At 36.3% G+C, this 22,383-nt stretch overlaps 1 protein-coding gene across 2 annotated transcripts in view; it reads right to left on the bottom strand.

Annotated features, from left to right (window-relative positions):
- Positions 1-2,399: 2,399 nt before the first annotated feature.
- The window catches only part of CHL1 (cell adhesion molecule L1 like), a 197,494-nt gene continuing 177,510 nt past the window's right edge, over positions 2,400-22,383 (bottom strand). For both annotated transcript variants that reach the window (XM_060022923.1, XM_060022924.1), the window contains 10 exons: positions 22,145-22,215; positions 17,161-17,383; positions 15,800-15,915; positions 15,460-15,664; positions 15,097-15,219; positions 12,305-12,484; positions 8,820-8,981; positions 8,047-8,178; positions 6,317-6,389; positions 2,400-3,735 (listed from right to left, as the gene is read on the bottom strand). In XM_060022923.1, coding sequence (XP_059878906.1) covers positions 3,519-3,735; positions 6,317-6,389; positions 8,047-8,178; positions 8,820-8,981; positions 12,305-12,484; positions 15,097-15,219; positions 15,460-15,664; positions 15,800-15,915; positions 17,161-17,383; positions 22,145-22,215 — 1,502 coding nt within the window. In that variant the 3' untranslated portion in view covers positions 2,400-3,518. The remainder of the gene's footprint in view (positions 3,736-6,316; positions 6,390-8,046; positions 8,179-8,819; positions 8,982-12,304; positions 12,485-15,096; positions 15,220-15,459; positions 15,665-15,799; positions 15,916-17,160; positions 17,384-22,144; positions 22,216-22,383) is intronic.

Below are 22,383 nucleotides of genomic sequence, written 5' to 3'. Positions count from 1 at the left end.
CTGAAGTTAAGGTTGATATGTAAATTCTGATTGTTCGTATCTGGGTAGAAAAGCATACAAACGTTTTTAGAGTACATGAAGGCGAATGTTTATTTGGAAAGTTGAATTTCTTGTATACTGAAAATATTTTTTTAAACCAAACATATTCATAAGTGTAATACAGACACCACCTACAATACAAACACATTTTAAGCAAGTTCTACTATGAATATTAACCTAAGCCAACAGAAAATCAGGGAAACCAGTTTCTACATACCTTTTACCTGTTTGGGGTTGTAATCAAACAATTTAAGATATAAAGAAAGCTTTGGCTCAACCCTACTTATTTCACTATGGGCACACTGGGATAGATACGACCACAGATTACAAACCCAATCCCTTTATAATCAATGTAAAATTGTTACAAGACTCATATCTTAATGACATGTAAACATTTTTAGGGTTTCAATTGGCAATTATGCTTTAAACGCTTAGAAAATCACACCAACATTTTTCATTTTTGTTCTCTCTTGAGCTCATCTCTTCCATGAATATAAAGTAGGAAAAATATTATTTGAGAATGCCAGCATAATTTCATTGTGCTTTACACTTTTATAAACATGGATACATCTAAAATATCAGATGCCTTTACACCAACAGAATAAATCCCCCAAATTCACATTTTCTTATAAATACACCTGCAAAATTCGTGAAAAACCCTTTTGTATAGCAAAGACCCTGCTTAATTATCTTCGGATTAATAATTTTTGATGGCATGTGCAAATCATTACTGCTCATGGAACAGTAGAGTGCGTTCCTGCAGATTTGGTTTTCTATAAAAATATATTTATGTGTTCACAGGGAAAAAGTTGAGTTGGTATGTGGGGGGTGATTTTCGACATATCATTAGATTATAGGTTTATGAAGTTAGAAGGCATCTTAGCTTTTATCATGTTCAAATTTTTCTTCATAAAAAAGAACACCCTGTGATGGAGAGAAGGTAACTGAGAGAATCATTAGCACTTTAGAGAGACAGTTTGAAGCCAACAGGTCAAGCAACTTGCCTACGGTTTATGTACAAAATCAGTGCTGGAACCAGGAAGAGAACTTGGATTTTCCCCGCCCTTGGACAGCTGTCTAGGAACTGATCCCCACCAACAGGCCTTGAGATTATATACAACCTATTACATTGAAATCCTATTGCCAGGAGACTAGAGAAAGTTAGTCATGGACCTATTCCTTCTGTGAAGCTTCCCGGTAGAAACCACATGCTATTGAGAAAAGGTAATAGAGGGTGATAGCAAAAGGCAGTGTGAAAGCAATCTCATTTTTCAAGTCCCTAAGTTTTGGCCGTTCAGAAAACATGAGCAGGAACATCCTTCTTACTCACGCAGTTAACGGAGAACTCTACGATCTAGGAAAAGCAAACATTTCATGATTTGTGTTTCCTTCTAACTTAAAGGTAATTAAATTGATAGTAAATCTAATCCTAATGCACTTCTGAGATTATGTCCATCCTGCAGGATTCCGTTAAAACCTTGTTTAGCTGATGACAAAGAAGAGCAAGTGGAATACTAGTGGGACTAAACTCAGAAGTCCTAACCTTGGCCTCATCGATAGCTGAGTACCCGAAATTCCTCCCAGGTAAGTCAAAACATGATGATTCTTCCTTGAGAAAAGTTGTGCCTTAAAATTAGATGGGGATGAAGCTCAAGGGGCCGGATGGGTGGGTGCGTGCACCCTCAGAGTGAGGGTGAGGCCCCACAGTAGTATCTTCCCCCTTTGGGAATTCTTACTTCAGGGGTGTGTTCAAGTCCTGAGCCCACAAAGAATTGTTTTAAATAAGACCTTCTTTTGCCGCCTATCCCTTTTGGAGGACAGACAAGGTTTAAAACGATCATTAGATATTCCATGTGGATTATTGCGTTGACCATTATACACACTCCCTCATTTTAGTGCACAAGAAAGAGCGGGCTACATACATCAAAGTCAAGGGTTTAACAATATACACCGATGGGTACAGTTCAAAAAACAAAGTAAAATCTGTGAGTCCATTTCACTTAAACATAATTAAGAAATACACTTAAGAATGTTGAGGTAAGGTTAAAAATGTTTTCCATAAAATGAGAAGCTCCACACTGAATTTTACTGACAGACATGCATGCACCGTCCTTCATAGTATTTCTAAACCGTTTCCATGTATAATTTTAGAAGGACTAGTAGCTCACGTGCCAGGAAATAAATTCCCTGACTTTGTACTGGCTTGGACAGAAGGCGAACATAGAAAACTATCCCCCCCACAAAGATGTTTAAAGTGGGATACAGGCAAAACCTATGTATAGGAATTTCTACTGTAAACAGTTTTCCTTTTGGGGGGCTGGGGTAGGAGCACACTCAACAACAAAAATTTACTTTGGAATCATTCCCCTCAATATTTATATGATGATATTTTATTTTGAGACAGTGGGGAAAAGCACATAAGAACAAAATCCAAATGCTTTGTACAAAGTCTTCAGTTTGGGAACCTCATGTGATTGGTTGGAGCTTTGGAATGATGAAACATGGTGTATTACTATATCCTCCAGCTGCACAGACATGCCTGTTAATGTTCTTTTTCTCACTCCAAAATAAAACAATCTCTATTTTAAATTGTGTAAATATTAACATCATATTTACAATGCATTCATGAAATATATGGAACATAACATTATACAAACATAGAGAAAAGGTACAGGCAGTCAGTTTAGAATGGAGCTATTAAATAGATACCAGTTGTTAGACCACAGCATCACGGACACCTCCTGCCTGTTCTTTCATAAGATAACCTGACCACTGCTTCTTTTGCAGCTGAATTGAGTCCAAAACAAAAACACAAAAAACAAAGATGTTTTTTGTAGATGTGATGAGTGACAGAAATTACAAATTCACGTTGAAACTGAAAAAGGTAGAATTCTGTCTAAGCATGACCGTCTCTGGGCAAAGAGTTAGGCGCTCAATAAATACTAGTTGATCGTTCACCTAAGACTTCTACTACTCAAATTTTAAATAATAAATTTAGACTGTATATATTCCACGAACTGTTTCATTCTCTTTACATTTTAAATAACCAGTTTGCTTACCATCTTTTAACCTGTCAGGAAGCGAAGTCACTAAGACAGTTCTCCGAGACGGAATACACGTGTGCATACACAGAAAACCCACAAGGTAGCAACATCTCTGCAAACACAGTGAAGAGTAAAACCAGGCAAATATGGAGTTCACTGGATGGATACTTTGGATTCAGGTGAGGTGAATCTAAATACAGGATTTGTTTTGTGTTCTACATTCTGAGCACCTGAAAAAAAAAAAACACAGGCGTGTAGGTGTTTTACTTTTTCAAGGCAGTGCTATTGTTCTCACCACAACTGCAGGAAGTTCGAATTCTGGATAAAGTCTTTTGCCACAATGTTTCTCTTCCTAGAGGAAAAGTTCTTGCTCCCTTGAAGCAGATACATATGGAATGTTGGTGTGCACCGCTGACGGGTTTCTATGCTCTGCGTTTACGCTCGGAGTGGAAATGGTGCTGTAGAACTTCCATTGCTTTCCACTGATCCTTTCTCCTTCGATCCAGCATAGGCGCCAATAAATGACCCATCCTCACTGAATAGACCGTGGTCACCTTCTCCATAATCGACTAAGCTGTCGGCACTTTCTGTGGCCTGCATATCCCTGTTAAGGGAGCGAAGGCTTCCTTTGAGAGGTTTTTCATCGCTGTCACTAGCAAATAAAAAAGAAGAATTCGACAAAATCTAATGTGAGGTATTCACGTAAAGCAAGACTCATGCACAAGTGCTAATAGGTTTTTAACTTTTCCGGATATTCATATCAGCACTGAAGACGAGACAGGTAAATCCTGAATGACCCCTTTCACCAAGAAATGTTTAAATCGTCATTACCAAATTTGTGTCGTTCTGAGTAACTGAGAAACTCACGACCCTCCTGCTTCCCTTTAAAACTGAGACATGCAGATATCCAATCTGTTGATTACATAGAGAACAAATGTTATTTCCTTCCCTTTCATGAACTTCTGGAACCCTCGTCTCGAACTCAAGTCTCAGTCTTCTTTCTTTACCTTTGATCCTGCATGTTCCTCCAAATCCCTCCAGAAATGTCTCTTTGTTTAGGTTAATCAATCAAATTCTGTTTCTTGTAACCAAAGAACTTTCTTGAGTTCCTAAACTCAGGTTTGTTAAATGAGAAAAAAAAAAAGCTGGCATTTTCAGAACAGAACTACTGCAAGTATCCTACATTCATTTATGCTTTGCATTCTATTCAACAAAAGCAAGTCTCAGTTAGTCCAAGGTCTATAAAATGATATAGTTTTCTTAATTTCTAGATGATGGGGTTTTTTTAATATCAACTTCCATCACACTAGAAAGCTGTACACCAAATTAGACGATTTTATAAAATTCTAAAAAAGGAAAATTTGGGAGAAAAATATAATTGCTGTGCTATTAGCACTTGAATGTGGTAGTCCCTGGTGCTGGTCATCCAATAGGTCCATATCTCAGCCTGCTGGAAGCGTGGCAGGATGATACTTCACTGCCCTCTGAGTTAGTTAGGCATTGCCATGGGACTTGCTTTGGCCAAAGTGAGCAGAGGTGACAGTCACTTTCCAGCCAGTACTCCGTTTGCCATGTTCCATTTCCTCTGCTGTGCTGACCCCTCAGTGCTCGCTCACCAGCCGGTGCTCCCAAGTGACCAAGATGGCTCGAGCCATCTGTGTTGCACACGCAACTTGAGAAAGAAAAATATATGGCGTTGTTTTCAACAGCAGCGTGACCCAGACTGTCCTGACTCATAGAGTGACTGGCTCCCGAACTGGGCTGCTACAGTTATAAAAGCAAATACGAAGAAAACAAAAAGACAAAATGTGGCATTACCTTAAGGACCAGGCCACAAATAGCGAGCAACTCTTACCAGAAGCTGGAAAGACGAGAATTCACGTTATGTAACTGTCTCCTTGCATAATTTTCCAGGTAAACATGTAGTTTTGGGGAAAGATGATGGAAACTGTATTAACTAACAGGATGCCAGGTGAAAGCTTGCAGGGGATGACTGTACCCGTCTTTTTACAGCAGCAGCAAAATATGAGGGAATGGGTTTGAAATAAGGCATGTCTTCGTTTTTTCCTCATAAAATCATAAAATCGAACCAGTAATATCTATCTTTCAAAAGTATTTTCAACAGTTGCCATAGGCTCTCAGTGATCCCTGCCTTGTGGGATTTGAGTCACAATTTCCTAAATTTGTATAATTCCAAGCTTTCTTTTCCTCTCTCTCCCTTCAGCCTTTAATGCTCCTTCTCCGTGGAAACTACCTCAGATGGAAGGAAGAAGAAGAAGTATAGTGCAAAGTAGAGCCTAGAATGAGGCTCAGATGTACATCAGTTAATGCAGGATGGCTAATCAGAATACTCCACATCCCTGATTCTAGTAATGATCCAGGGTGAGGCCACTCAGAGCCAAGCAAGTCCATTATTTGATATGGACGCTGGTCTTGTGTGCCAACGGCCATATACGCCTGGAAACTGTAACAGCTCCTTTGGCTGCAGTATACAGAGGACCTGACTGAAAACAGTGGCATCCTAGAAAAGAACAGGTAAGAAAAGAAGAGGTACCTACCTCATTCCAGATTTCTTGCAATTTCTCCTACGTGTGACACACTTTTATACCTTCATAAGTTTGCTCTGGTAGTTAAGAGTAACGCAGTCTTTTTCATCCTTTCCTCCTTTGGAATGGACCCTTCCCACAACTTCTCTTAGGCAGAAATGGTTGCTCCCTTTTCCGCTCTCTTATTCTCGTTCATTAATTACAGTTATTTATTTGCATTGATACTTTTTTCCTCTGAAGACTAGGTTCATCTTGAGGACATGCTCTGTGACTCAATCACCTTTTAGGTACACACCGTAGGTGCACAGGATACAAGTTTATGGGTGTAAACTCCATACAACCTGGGTTCACAATGGCCACGGCGAGGAGAGACTACAAGCTGTTTTGGCTACTCCATCTATAGCTACTCAATCTACATAACAGTAGTGTCCTCTGCATAACACCTTTCAAGAAAAGTGTCCTAGCACACACGCTACCTAGATAGCGGTTACATCCCCACCGCAGCACAGAGAAATTTGATTGGGCCCCTTAAGGCCCTTTGTTTTCTTTTCTTTTTAAACAAACTATTCTTTATAGGAGTATTAAAATATAGTCCTGTAATCGTTAAGAAGAAACACTTTTTTTCTATTTGTAAGCTGATGATGAATATGTGCTCTGCTACATTTTTCAATGGAACGTAATGTTTACCTGTATTCACCAAAGGTTTCGTCTTTCACTGACTGAACTTCTGGGTCTGGATGCAGATCTTCCTTTTCTTTTACTGAAAAAAAGGGGGAGGGGAGTAATACAAGTAATTTTTAAAGACATATTGAACAGTGCTGTTGACAGTGAAAGTCAGGTTTGTTGTGGTTGTACCTATCACCCATCAGAGTTATCTCTGCGTTCAAATAAAAACAGAAAAAGGATTCTCTGGCTTGTCTTCATTTGCCATCAGAGTTGCAGGCTGCTGCAGATATGCACACACGTAATGTAGTGTTATGTGGGCAACACGTTGTACTGGAAGAGTCCCTAACTTGGTTATGGTCTCTTAATGAAGACCAAATTACTGTATATACATTTTACTAGCCTAAACTTTTTGAAGATGTCATTGGCTGATAGCAGATCTATGTCATTACAAACGAAGGGGAATTAAGAAAAAGTCAATCATTTGGTGGTTCTCTCTCTCTTACTCCAAACTGCCTCAGTAAGCAGATTATTCAAGTCTATAATGACACAGAATAAATTAGATTTATTCTGCATCGTGGGAGACAGGCCCAGGAGGCTCTTGCTTCACTGTACCAGGAAAACTCAAACTAAAATCCTTCTTCATGGCACCTTTTACTACTACTTGCCGAGACCTGGGAGTTTCTCTTAGTTGTCCTGAAAATGAAATGCTGACTTGTTTTTCTTTTCTGGGCACGATTTGAAGAAGCTTCTTCAGAATTGGGATAGGGCAACATTTCACAAATGACAATTCGTTGGGACACTCAAAAGGAAATGCTCTCTCTCTTTAAAGTTTCCAGTTAATTACCTAGAGCGTTCATGAGTCATTAAAAATCTAATTCCTAACAAATTCAGTCTAAACAAGAAAAAACAGGTATAATGGCATAAATTCTGTGTAACTTGACAATTTAGAAATTATTCTCTTGTTTGATTGTGCAGTATACATCATGGGCTCCCCAAAATATTTTGCTGGATGAATCGTAAGCCAGTAAAGGATTTCACACTGATCTGAACATCAACAAACGAATAGCACTGGGATCTAAATCTTTGCCCCTGTGTAAAAGCATCATGAATGCTAAGCAAAAATAATAATAATAGTAACAACAGAACATGTATATCTGAAAAAGACAAACGAAATTTGGAAATTCAATGAAATTAAAGCCAAGCCAGATATTAATTAATAATTAATTAATTCAAGAGGCAGTGTATCCGATATATGTCATGGTAATAAGAAGTGTGTTCCCAGCACTGGTTAAGTTCAACACAGTTGACTAGCAGAGCCAGTACTATTATAATGGACTAATGCAAAACATCTCTGGGTCATGAATGTGTAGAGAGGCGTACTATAAATGGGTCCCTCTTTAGACATTAAAATATATGTGTGTGACTTAGTAACAGGTCTTACCAACATCTGTGATACTTTACAGATAGAAAATAGAAGCTTGGAAGTATTATATGTCTCCCTAGAGCCTATTTTATATACTAGAAACAAGAAAGCAACCAACTGGAGATAATATTCTAGACCCCACGTATTCCCTTCGGTTAGTTAATATAGGAATTTTTTCCCCCTCTCAGTATACTGTACACCTAATGTTCTAATATCAATTTGACTTAAATGTGTAATTAAAAAAAATTAAAGATGTCTCTGAAGACGGCCCCCGAGAAATTAAAGACAATTTAATAAAATTCAAAGTCATATTAAGAAACAACTTTACCTGAGTACTTTCCACCTTTGTTCCTCTTCACAAAGCAAACAGTCAACAACATTAGGGTGAGAAGAGCAATCGCACACATCAATCCAATAAACCAGCCTTGCGTGGAGATGTCATCATATAAACCAGCATATTCTGTTGTACAAAGAGAAGTCACACGTTGAGCACTAGAAACGGTCTTTGGAATTATGCCCTTCTGGGGAAAATTAAACACCATTTTTAAACGTACAAAATAGCATCAATTTTATTTTTTCCTTGGAGTGACCCTAGAGGGAATGTGATTCGAAGGACATTTCGTTGGGAGAATACTGATAAATCATTTAATCATTTTTTAGAAAGGGCCCTCTCAAATTGCGTTCGATTCTGTGGATGAAAACCAAAGACAGACAGTAGAGACAGATGCAGTTAAACACAGCAGCAACAGCAAGCAAGCAAAAGCACAAGCTGCCCCGGTTACATGCAGGTTGCTATGGAGACGCTGGGGTTTTTGGTTGTGGTTTACTTTTGGGTTTCTGTTATTAACACACGTTAATTAGCAGCAGACATTTTTAGGCAACTACTCTGGTAAAAACAATAAGGGATAACTCGGACCTTGGTGAAACATTTTTTGTTTTGACAATTTTCAAATGCTATGCCAAAACAAATGAAAACTACTGTTGTTATAGCTAACATACTTCGTATTTTTATCTTTAATATAGGAAGTATGTAACATTAAATAATCTACAGAACACAGATGTATTGTCTAAGATGGCTCCAAACAGAGTCTCATTTCTCACCTCTCCCTCTTGTCTCAATTACATCTTCAAAAATGCTATTGTTATCAACCCAATTCTTAGTCAATAGGCGAACTATATGTTCAGCTCCCGGCTCAAATGTCTCTACTGGGTGAATCTTTTGAGTAAGGTTTACTCCTTCTGATATCTTCCCGACACGTTTACCTAAGAAACGTACACAGTTAAATCATACGAATTGTCATCACTGAAAAGTAGGACATGAAAAGTAAAAAAGTATTGTTATTTGAGATGAATAAGAGAGCCCTTTGTAGCATTGTTTTCCTCAGTTTCTGAATTATCAGAAGATCAAGAAAAGCAACGTTTCAAGATTTTCTTTTTTAATATGCTGATATGGAGTAAATGAAATGAACTGATTCATGTCCTTTTAAGACGATGCACTTACTTATTAATGAAGTGATACTTTAAATCCACCTGGTCATATGAATGGTTTAAAACCAAACACAGACTTCAAAAAACTATACAATGTCATCAGTTGCAATTTGGACTTTCACAAACCTAGCAGGGACGGAATATGGCAATTTTGGCTTATAAGAAAGCATATGGCATCAAAGTCTTAACTCTGTATTATTACTTCTTTTTGCTTTGGTTGTCTTCATAAATATTGGTGGAATAGCATCACAGTATGCTCATATATTAAATATTTGAAAATTGTAGGAACTTAAGCTACATAAAAGTGCAGGTTTACAGGTACATTTAAATGAAATGCATTGAGATTTTCAAAGTGAGAAATTTACACGTTTCAAGAGAAACGTGAATATGTCAATATATTAATTGTAGAATATCAGTAGCAGATAAAAATATGACTCAAGTGTCATTAAAATATACATTTAATGTCTAATACTATAACAAAATACCTAAAATATTTTTCCTTTTGATCCATACTTTTGCTAAGAATTAACTCAATTAAATAAATGTAAACCAAGAAATGTCAACAAGTTATTTGAAAATGAAATATATTCCATGTTGAGAATATTAGGAGTCATTACACTGTTTTAAGTGAGAATGTGTCACACGTTAAAATTTAGTTACAACTTTTCACCACAGAGTAAAAATTGATTAAATAGTTACTGATAACACAAGGAGCGTTAAAAAATGGCACCATGGGAAAAATAAGACCAGTTATATTAGCTGAAGAAAGCCTTCAAGATTGAGCATCATTGAAACAAAACACAATTAATTTTGCCCTTGAAAAACAGAAATTTAGTGTTACGTTAAGTAGCGCAAGCTTTTGAAAAATAGAGCAAAGCAAGTGTTTTATTCAAACCAGTAATGACACAAAAAAGAATATTTCTGATTAACTCCATTTTTTCCCCCAGTTAGATTATGGAATGTGAGCCACCTGAAACTCAGAGTGACAACCAGAAAATGATGGGGGACAAAAATGCTTGTGTATCAAATCCCACTCTCTGATTTAATGCCAGATGACCTTAAAATGTGCCATCTATGCAAAGAGAAGAAAGATACACAGAAATAATTCCAATTTGCACAGAAGTTATCATTTTTAGAGTATTTAGTGATAGCAAGATGGATTTCCTCAATAGAAGTATATATATATATATATATATTATTTTTTCTCTTTTTCTCAAAGATCATGCTGAAATTGAGTGGCAGAAGGAGATTACAGTTTCTTTCCTGTAAATATGGCAAGATAGGCCTATAGAAGAAAAATCAGTGTCAACTAGGGAAGGGGACAGTATCTGAAAATGCAGGATCCTGAAAAAGAGCACAAACATACTAGTAAGAAACATTTTCAAATTTCAATACATGAGTGAAGAAATCTGCTGTAAAACACTCTAGCACATTAGTTATATCTTTAATTTGCAGAAAAGATGTAGCGTCATTTATAAAACCACATAAACAGCATTTTCTACCCTCTGAAAAGAGTTTGTCAAACATAAACACAACCAAGCCCAAATTCTCCAAATATTTCCATAGATACTAGAATGCCTAACTATTGTCAGGCAATTTTGTGAATTTCTTTTCTTACATGCTTCAAATTGGCAGGAATGGGATTAGCATTTCTGACACAGACTATGGTCTTGGTCTTAAAAAACAACCACCCTCTCCATGCCCTAAATTCTGATTTAGAAAATACGAAAGTTGCATGTTTACATGACCACTATTCTGACTGACTTTCTTTGTGTTGAACACTTGATATCCGTTTGAACTCTTGAGAAAGAAGAACCTTTTAGTTACTAGAAAGTTTTCAATCACCATCTTTAAATCTACCTCTTAGGAGTAAGTAAATGACTTCTTCATTTCACGTGGTGTCTAATCCATCCTTGGGAATAACTTGTGGGTTTCTGGGGAGAAACCATTTTGAATATATACATATATATTTTTTCCCCATAAAAGGGAGTTTGGAGTATTTAGGGAGTCTGAGGAAAACATAAGCTCTTCATTATTTAGCTACAGTAGGAACAAAATGAGAGGAAGAAACAAACTGACAATAAAGGTCACAGCATAACCATTCACACAAACCCATTGATTTTATACTGATTCACAAACTTCAATACATTTCCATATGTATCTTTTATAAATGATAGACAATTCAATTTTCTTCATTATTATTTTCTCTTTTTCCATAGTCTAAAAATTGGGAAAGCATCAAGAACACATAAATGACACATAAATGACTTATTTGTATTTCCCTTCCTACCATCTCCCTTCCTACCATCTCCCATTTCCTTTTGCCTGCCTCAGATATCCCTCTAAATCTGATGGACTTGAATTCTACACAAGGCCCTCTTTTTAAACTTATTAGTGTGTATATCCATTCCTCCAATCCATTTCCCTTTCTTGTTCTACCTTCTTATTTTCTCTCCTGATGCCCTGTTGATAACATAGAAAGCTTAGTAAAAATACCGCTAAAATCATAATTGGAGAAATAATTTGGGAAGGGAAATGGCCTGAGTTGGGGGAAAAAAAAAAGTGCAATTGCATTAGGAGAATTGTACAAATGAAACCAGAGATTTATGAGCCATTTTGAAGCTAGTTACTTGGCATCAACCAGTAGAGAGTAAACTAAAATTGATATATGAATCAATGTATATATGAGTCATGACATGGAGGTGAAATGTCTTAGATCAGCGTTGCTGATCAGCGTTGCAAAATGTCTACCAGTGCAAGAGGCAAATATTTTCCCGTGTGGAAACATTTCCACAAGAAAAATATCCCTCTACTAATCTTACGAGTAACTTTTTGACCTTATATCCCCCTATTTTAATTAAGCAAAATTATAGTTCCTGACCTTATATACACTAAGGCTATAGTTTGATTACTGATGTGTAGAAGTTCATACATTGAGGCAATGTGAACTTTAGAAACAAGATAAATTCTCTACGTCAGTGGAAAACAGAAGGTCAGACAGATTGAGATCACAATCATTTCTAATTTACAGTGACGAGCATGATGCAGCCCTTTCAGAGCAGTTTAAAACATAGCACGCATAAACCTCCTGTACTTACTCCCTTCTCCTAACGTGGAGCTTTCCTCGGTGATGGGTTTTCCACAGCCCTTTGAAGTGCAAGCCCTCAAGTAGAACTTGTACTTGGTAGTTGCATTGAGGTTTGAGAGACGCCAGCTGGGCTTTGATGGAGTTGTAATGTTGATATCATTTAGTTCTCCAATCTCATAGGTGTCATTTACTAAAGAAATAAACAGGCATATCAACGGCTCAAATTTCACAGCCTTAACCATTCAAGTTATGTTGTCTCTTATTTTTGCTTCTATGTACGCTTGTGGTCTGCAAGATATTATCTTAATTATTCAGAGCTATCAACTTACTTAATTCTCTGAGGTAGGTGTAATTATTATAATGTATTATACATGAGAAAATTAAGGTCTAGCAACAATAAACACCTTGCCTAGACCTAGAGCCACTAACTGGCAAACTGGGATTTGAATCCAAACTACAGCCTTTTAACTCCAGAGCCCATGTTCTTAATCACTATGCCATACTGGAAAATCACTCCAGCTTTACCACATCTATTTAAAATGATGAACTTTCCCCCATTATTATATTTTCATTGAACCCTTAAGTATTTTTTAATCTCCCTCTGGTGTGATAATTTGGACAATAATCTACATGAGTCTTCTATAGTTTCTGGTTTAATACGTGGCACCAAATCAGTACTCACATATGTAGACTCAAGAAACTGATAAATTACATATTTTTAAATATCTACTGTATACTAAGCACTATGTAAAGTCATATATGGAAAAAGATGATTTAGATAGTGCCTTTCAAAGAATCTGCCACATAGCAAGATCATGATAGTTGTGCAAGGGCACAAAGTACTGTAAGATTGCCGTAAGAATAATACAAGAGATGAAATGGTACCAAAACTGTGCAGCCATTAGTGGTAAGAAAACGACTAGAATAAACACTCTTGACGCTCAGTCCAAGAGACCATAAAAAAATACATTTACTCTTTAACATAAAAATGCCTCCATTGGTCTATATAATGCAACGATATGAATGGAAATGAAAAAGAAACTAATAATCCAAACACAGGAAAGAAGAAAGTAAAATAATCACCATTTGTAGATTATTGGAGAGCATTCCTGTAAAATACCACCAATCAATTGAAAAACTACCACAGTCAACGTAAGAATTCAGGAAAGTACAGAGAGAGCTCTCATATACACACTCGACAACTATTTAGAACATATAAGAGCCACAAAAATATATAAGCCACCTAAAAATATTTCAATCACTTAATAGAGAGCAGAATAAGTATATAATATTTTATTAAAAAATCCACATATCAAGTAGTACAGTAACCACTGCAATTGTTACTATTTCAGCCTTTTCTCTATATATTCTAAGAACTTGTTTTAAAAATAAATTTATATATTATATACAGATCAGCATGAAGGTTAGAATTTAATGTTGAGTTTCTTCATTATGAGGATAAAGATAAGGCATATCTTTATCAAGCAAAGTGACATTTGGAAAGTCTTCAAATATTTCTTCAGTGCTTTCTACATGTTTGAAATCCAGTTCATGGCATAGTGTAGGCTTTACAGTTCAGCACCTAGAATGACTGAGCTGGGTCTGAATCCTTGTGTAACACTTATTTTACTGCACAGCTCTCTGTAAGTGAGCCCTATATGCTTCTCGTCCATAAAGTAGTGATGGTACATACCTCATAGATTTCCTCTTTTAATGAAAAAAAAATGCAGGGAGAATTCTTAGTACTTACTGATCCTGCTATATACCAAACACTCAAAGACCCTAAAATGCTGCCTCTATTAGGGTTATGGCTGTATCCATTTAATCATAGGTACCTAAAACAGAATAGGCCATCAGAAGCTAAAGCTGGTACCTGACCTGAATTGCTGCAAGCCTTGAACTGACTGATGGCAGTTCAGGGCTATGATCAAGTTGACTTTTGCAAGCAGTGTAGACTGGGTTTCTATAGTCCTGGTGTTTTTTTTGTTTAGGAATTCATGTCTTCAAAGTTTAAATTTTTTCCATGAGCTCAGTCCCCTAATTTCCATTTTGCGATGATGCCTAGATTTGAAAACTATTGAAGATGGGAGGCGTTATGATTAAAATGAGCTGATTTCATCTAAACATGTTTGTTTGATTTTTTTTAACCTAACGGCACAGCAGCATAGGGGGAGAGCCTAGGGTAATGGTCCAAAGACAGCTTCTTGTTTCTCTCAATATTACATGACTGTACCACTGGGCTACCAATAGAGGATTCTCAAATACAAATAGATGCAGGGTTGAGATTGGAAACATGCACCAGAGACAGAACAGGCAGTGTAGTGTGGAAGTTAGTGCGCTTTGAATCTCCACTACGTCATTAAGTTTTTCTTTGCGTATCTCCTAATGCTCAAAGCCTCTTATATATACGTATTAAATGCATGTTTTCTGGTACCTATTAACATACTGCTTTTCTTCTAAAACAGGAATTGGCAAACCTTTCCGAAAAGGACTAGATTGTAAATATTTTAGCCTTTGTGGGCTATGCAATCTTTGTGGCAACTACTCAGCTTTGCCACTTTAGTGAGAAAGCAGCTATAGACAAATTTAAGTGAGTGGACATGGCCGTGTTGCAATAAAACGTTCTTTATACAAACAGGCAGCAGGCTGGATTTGGTCTGCCAGCCGGTTTACAAACCCTGTGCTGTAAAGGAAGTATGCCAGCTTACAAACCATGAATTGGATTCTCAGCATGGTAAACCAAGTACGCAACCAGGAAAAATGAAACATTACTAGGCAAATCCAGTTCAAATATGTACTTACTTATCTGGTACTGTAATAGATAGCCAGTTAAGTTTCCATTTAATTTCTTAGGTAGTCCCCAGGATAAAGTGGCAGTGTCTTTATCAACTTTGATGACCTTGAGAAAAGTTGGCTTTTCAGGTACTGGAAAACACAAGGTCAACAACAGACACTCATAAATTGGTAAATTTCTTTTAAAAAATTACAGTTTATTAAATTGAGAAGCTAACTCATATGACGTAAAGTACAGATTAACTAATAAGGGAGGAAATGTCTTGGCCATTGGGATATTTACTTGGTTATTTATTTTAAATTGTTATTTATTTAAAAATTGGATATTAAATTTATTAAATACATCGTTATTCTACATCATTATTCTCTCACCTCCTTCTGGTGTTTGAAATATATAAGGCTCACTCTCTGGACCAGCTCCTTTGGAATTATAGGCTAAGACTGTTAAGTGAAATTCACTAAAGGCATCTAGGGAAGGAACCATTCCATAGTTTCTTTGTCCTGAAAATCTCAGAATGTTTACTTCTTTAGGATATGTTCTTCCATCCAACAGACTTTTTGTTTTCCACCAATTTACCTGCAATGAAAATAGCAACGCTTGAACACATCAGCCGTGGTGACACATTCTCTTTTGGCTTCTTCTGGAATCAGTTCTTATTTACAGGAAATCTATTAATTCCACAGTGAGAAGAAGAAAATCTATGATAAAAACCTGATATCCTTTCAGATGTCCATGTACTCTTTCCTTTGGAATTGTTGACCAAGTAACTTTAACTAATGTGCTGTTTATCACATCCACCCCATGGATCACTGGAGCTGTATCAGGATCTGTTAAGCACATAAGAAGGATTAGCTTTCAGTAATCTCCAAGCACGATCATTAAGATCATTTCCAAAAGGTGATCTTTCATGTTTTTTAATCTGAGGAAAACACTTGTCTCAAATCAATTGCAAATGGAACCAAGAGTTTCTCATTACAGAAGAGTTTCAGGGTCCAAATAGGTTTCTAGAGAAGAGGAGAGCCTGGACCACACTGAGAAAAGCCCCCCTTCAGATGGATACAGTGTGGGCAATGTAACTGGAAACACGGGCCAGTAAAATTTTCTGTGGGCATCTGCCTCTGGAAACATGTGAGCTAAATTAATAATATAACTAAAATTACTTGGGAGTTCGATGAATCTAATATTCATAAGAAGAGCTGACATTAATTGAGCATATTCTGTGTGTCAGACACTGTGCTGAGGGCCTATACTGGACCGGCTCACATCATTGTTAGAACCACCCTATAAAGTGGTATTATTATCCCCATTCTACAGGGGAGCTAACTACATGCGAATAAACCAAACCCACCACAGCCAAGACTAATATATTAGTTCACAGTGAGAAGTCCTGTGTAGTGAGAATTTAGGTAGCAGGTGAACTAGACCTTCTTCTATTCTTGGATCAAAATATTACTTTGGATACTGCAAGAACAATGAGAATAACTCCTACCGTGTACAGATTTGGAATGCAGTCTTTCCTTTTTCCAATAATTTATTTGCAGCTGTTATTATGGTATAAATATTTAATAAGATCGTATCACCAGTACCTCAAAACTCTGTGTGTGTGTGTGTGTGTGCATGTGCTCACGTGAGATTCCATATGCAAATCTGGGTGTGCACCTCATCTTCATTAGGAAAGCTCCAGCTCTGAGGCCAGGGTGCGACAGCAGACAGCTATTAGGAAGTCCCTGACAAGTAAGGGTAGATGTGATTGGAAACCTTATGACAGTTATGCTGCTTAACTGTAGGCACTGCTGATTCCAAGTCTTTGATTTTCATGATAGAAATAGCTTTTTTGGGAAACTGAATAAAATTAAACCTTTCAACATTCTTCCTTACCACCCTATACTGACTGATCAACTCTCCTGCGGTCAACCCTGGAGTAGAAACCGTGTGTTATATGTCTTTTTATCTCCTACAGCTAGTACATCCACTTTGCATGCAGTAGTCGCTCAAAAATATTCATCGACAGAGTGTAATATACTTGAGAGAAACTATTATTAAGTACTTGGGGTTTCAGGTGCACCACTTACAGTCTTCTCCAGAATACAGAATCACTGACTGAGGCTCAGGGCCAGAGCCCAGGTGATTGATGGCTTGGACCTGGACATCATATGGAGCATAGACAGCAGACGTCATCACCCGCAGGGTGTGGTTTGTGACTGTTTCTTCCTCCCACTCCACCGGGGCTCCCTGTGGTTTCCAGGTCACTCTGTACTCCAGTCCAGGTCCATTCTGCTCCATGGGTTTCAGAGGCTGAAACAGAAGGCCACACTCATCTCGTGTGATCACAGATATGCTGAGTCAGAGACACAGAAGCCACCCTAAGTGGCCCAAGAAACGTTGCAATAAAGGTATCATTTCTTGGGAGATCTTCAGTCCCCCTCTTTGGTTTGGAAATACTTGTGAAAAATGTTGTCATTCTGTAAATTTAACCTTGAAAGTTACTCCCTTACCTCCCCAAGTAGAGACTCTCACAATTTAGATGCCTGGATTATGCCTAACAGTTCACATATGAAAGAATTTACTAAGAGATTCCACAGAGGGTTTTAGCTTTTGTTTACACTTTGTTCTATATTCTGTTTTGGTGTTTTTTCCACTCGCAGAGAAGTTGCAGAAATAAAAAGGACATGGCCATGAATTCCAGGGATGTAAATGGGATTTTTTCCATGGCTTTTCAGTCAGAACTCTTTCTACCTGACTCCCTCCATCCTCCTCCATCTTCCTTCCAAGAAAAGAGAGACAGCAAGTAAATATTTTTGGATAATATGCATTTTTATACATTAGTACCCAGAAGATGTACTCCTCTCTACAATAAAATATTTCCCCAGCTCCTTGCCCATTCTCTTTCTATTTCTTTTATGAGAAAGCGCTTCCCACCCTCCACTTTATTTTGCTGTATAGAAATATATAATGGAAGAATTTCTCATATAGGAATTGGTTATTTCCACTCCAGTTTTTAATCGAACAGTACTTTAATTCAAAAAACATCAATGTGATTTAAACCATCTGTTTAATATCATAAAAATGGGAATGTTCATTTAAGTGAATCAGTTACACAGAATACATTAAAAATGTGATTTTAGTCATAGATTTATAAGGGTCACTTATATAAATAGTAGTTTTGTCTGTATATGCAAGTGATTCAATAATATCATATATAGTGTTCTTACAGAATTTACAATGCTTCTGGACTCAGTCTGCTTTACTAAAATACTTGTTAGACGGATTGGATGGAATTAAGTTGAAAGTATACACTAAATCAGCAAAATAATTTCAAGTCTATGCTTATTCCAGGGCGAATACTTAAATTAGCTAGGAGGAAAAAATATCAAAACAAAAACTTTGAGATTTTCATAGTCATTGTTTATGTTTTGCTTTCCAAGTTGTGCCCCAAGATATCTTCTACTCTCATATAGATACAAATTCACTGGAGGCTTTAGCATTGCCTGGATAAATCAGGCCACAAGCTTTTAGTTCCATACTACAATCTGCAATTACAATTTCCTTTAGTCCCAACTGACAATAAATGTGTACAAATACTATTATTCAATTTACACGTTTTGCTTCAAGAAAGATCGTTACATTTGATAAAGCTCTCTGGAAAAACTTAAAACTAACTGTGCCACCAGAGGCAACACTTTTAAGAAAAATCTTACCTAAATCGCCAGCCTCCTTGGTGCCTAGGCTCCCAAAGAAACTGCAGGAATACTTCGTATTTGGCTTTCAGACAGTGGACAGCAAAACCTCAGCAAATTCTCAGATAGGTCCCCACTAAAGATAACAGACCAGAGGAGCAATACGGAGCCAGGGAGGTGAGTGGTGGGTAAAGACCACCAGCCTCCCCTCTGCTCATGAAGCTGCTCGGAAGGAAGGAATCTCTATAAAAGAGGTTCTTAACTTGATGGCTAGGCATCTCTAGATGGGGTCCATGAGTGCCCTTCAAAGGGTCTGAAAAGCCGTGAAACTGTTAGGAAAACTTTCTATGTATAACTTTCTAGAGCAAAACTATACTTCTATCGTATTTTCAAAGAGATCTATGAACAAAGCAAAGGTTATAATGACTCATCTAGAAACTGGACGGATTTTCTGTACTGCCTAAATTCATTTGAAAGGTGGTGGACTTTCTTATTATACTTGCAGTAGAAATAATAAATCCTAGGTCCTTTAGGAGTGAAACAACTTGGCTTTGATCATATAATCAGGTAACTGAAGCAGTTCCTATTTCCCGAACATTAGTGAATTGGGTTTTTGTTTGTTTGTTTGTTTTGTTTTTGTTCATCTGTTTTCTGGAGTCTTTGAGATTAGAAATTTGCTATTTTATAGAAGTTTAAATTTAACATAAATAAATTTACATCTAAGAACAAAGGGAAAAGTCAAGCAAGACTCATCATGGTATAATTATTTAACCAATCAGGGTGCAGGGGGCTCTTTTTCTGTTTTGAGGGATAGGAATATTATCATTTTTTAACACTTAAAACATGTGAGTGAGTCATGACCTACCTAATATAAGAGAAGTGAATCTTAGAAGATAATGCTAACTAAAAAGACTAGTTCTATCCGTAAGTTCAAATTTAATACATTAAAAAAATTTTGTATCCTTAATATTTAATGTGACACATTTATAAAGATAATTCATATATAATAGAACATGAGCTAAATAAAATAAACTGAAATTCATTTTTGACTGTAATATAAGGTTCACCCATTCAATGAGTAAATGCATATTCATTAACAAGCTACATACAAAAGTCTGTATATTATTTTCCCCCACTGAATTTTTCAAAATGGTATTGTTTTATTTCTCATGTATTTGCTTATCGTCTGTCTCTCCAACTAGATTATACATTCCAGGAGAACAAAGACTTTTTCTTAATTGCCATAAATAAACCAAGGACCTCATAATACATTGCTTTTATTCATATTTAATGCTAAAAAGAAAACATAAAACAAACAAAAATTAGGGACAACTAGTCTGTTCCTATTTAACCCTTTTGTGAAAGTTTTTTTTTTTTTTTTTTTAAACAAATTGGTTCTCTCTGGTCATTATCTTGTAGACAGGAATTATTTTGTGAGTCAGTCTTTGGATGGGATCTGGTAATACGTTCAGTGTGCGCTTGTCAACTTGGGGAATTATCTGGCATTTAACTCCTTTTTACACGATAATCGATGCAAAACAGTAACTGATGAGTAAATGTACTTAAACTTCACTGGTTGTGCTTATAGTTGTTAGATCTCTGACATTTCAAAATGATATGAAACACAATGGAATATATTATGAATATAATTGTCAACATAGTTCCAAATCTGAGTACTTTCTTCCTTTGGTCAATTAATTATTAAATTACATGTCATTTACTCTTCAAAGACAAATTGTAAACACTTTCATGGTATAATCCTATTCTTCCAAGAAGAGAGCATTAGTAATCAGTCTTATATATCTTTGGGGCGGGGGAGAAGAGTGATTTATGAATAAGATCATCAGTAAGAAGGACTGCAGATTCCTGCCCCCTTTTCATTACTGACTCAGGGCATGGCATCTGGATAAGGTCACTAAACTGACAGTCCCAGCTTCTCTGGACAGAATGTAATGCTGATACCATGGAGCTACTGTAGCCCTCCCAGAGGAGTGGTGAGGATTAAGGAGCTTATGTTAGTGGAAAATGGTATACTTCTTTGAGGATCTAACCTGGTAATGATACACTATTACTGTCATCTAATCAATCAGTTATATCATCTCTCTTACAGAAATTTCCATGGAATTTAAAAGAAGAAGTGATACTCTAAAAGAATAAGATACTACCATAATCTCAAATTCTAAATTAAATAATCATCAGGACAATGTGGTAGCAGCTATTTATGGCCACATATTCAAGAAAATAATAATATTCTTGAATATATTTAGTCTCTGTATATTACCAATTTTTGTTTCAAATGTGTAAAACTTAATTTCACTGAAATGGGAATAAAGGGTTAGTTCTGACATAAAATTACTGACTCCATATTTTGCAGGTATGGGCAATGTTGTCATATAAGACCAATATATGATGAAGAAAAAAGGAAATCAAACTTTGTACATTCTAAAATTATTCAGAAAATCACATCTGAAATGAGGTGTGGAAATAAATTAATATATTCCAGCATACATTCAAAAATGTTTGTAAAATTCAATGAATTCAATGTCAGAAAACTGTTATTAATCAGAATCTTTGGATGGGAATCTACTTTCAAGTAAGTTAAAATACTTGTTCATCAAACATGTCAAATAGAAGGGGAAAACAGCTTTCCACTATTACAGAAGAAATTTAGAAATGACATTCAAAAAAATTAAAGTCATCTGAGCAGATATAAGATTTTATGCCAAATTCAAGGAGGAAAGTCTATTTTAATAACTTTTAACAGAGATGTATATAAAGAGGAAATGAGTAGGGTTTGAAATCCAAAGATATTCATGTTGAAATCCTAGCTCTGTTGATTTCTAGTTGTGTGGTGATGGGCCAGTCTATCTATCAGCCTGGACCTCAGTTTCTGTATCTAGAACAGAGCATTAATGATGCTCTCTTGATAACACTGTTCTCAGAATTTGAAATGAGTATGCAAAATGCCTAATAGTGCTTAGTAAGTGGTGACTATTCCTTGCGAGTCATCCTTTTGATATGAATAATCTTTATTAGCCTATGTACCAAAATTTACCGAAAGACTTTCAGTATTTCTTTGAATGGGAGACGATTTAGAATATTGGTAATAAAAATATTAGGAATTGTAAACTTTGGGGGATGGATTATAACGAAATCAACCTGTGTAACCTTTCTTCAATTATCTACCACTGTTAAACTCTATTTCACAACATTCTAATCATGATGATCTTTAAAATATACAAATAAAATATTTTTATAAAATATACAAATCTTAGCCCTTTGTTCTTAAAAGATATTATTCTATCATCATACTTAGCGTGCGGACCTAAAAAAAGGAAAAACACACAAAGGTAATAAATAACACAGAAAGAATTCTCACCTCCCATTTGATAATCATTTCCTTGGGTTGAGAAGCTTGAACCCTTATGTTTTGTGGATTCTTGTCTGGAGCTGAAAAATTACAAGTATTAAAATTACTTTTTCCCACTGTATGGTCCATAGATAAATCATCATATCATCCCTCCTCCCACAAAAAACAGATTTTTAAAAACTTTGATTATATTTGTTTATTTCTATCTGGCCCAGTTTGAAAAAAGACTTACGGCAGTTTTCTTTTTT

This window comes from Delphinus delphis, chromosome 10 (genome assembly GCF_949987515.2).
Source record: "Delphinus delphis chromosome 10, mDelDel1.2, whole genome shotgun sequence".
Taxonomy (NCBI): domain Eukaryota; kingdom Metazoa; phylum Chordata; class Mammalia; order Artiodactyla; family Delphinidae; genus Delphinus; species Delphinus delphis.
Note: the sequence above shows the minus strand (reverse complement) of the source record. Positions and strands in the feature narration are given on the sequence as shown.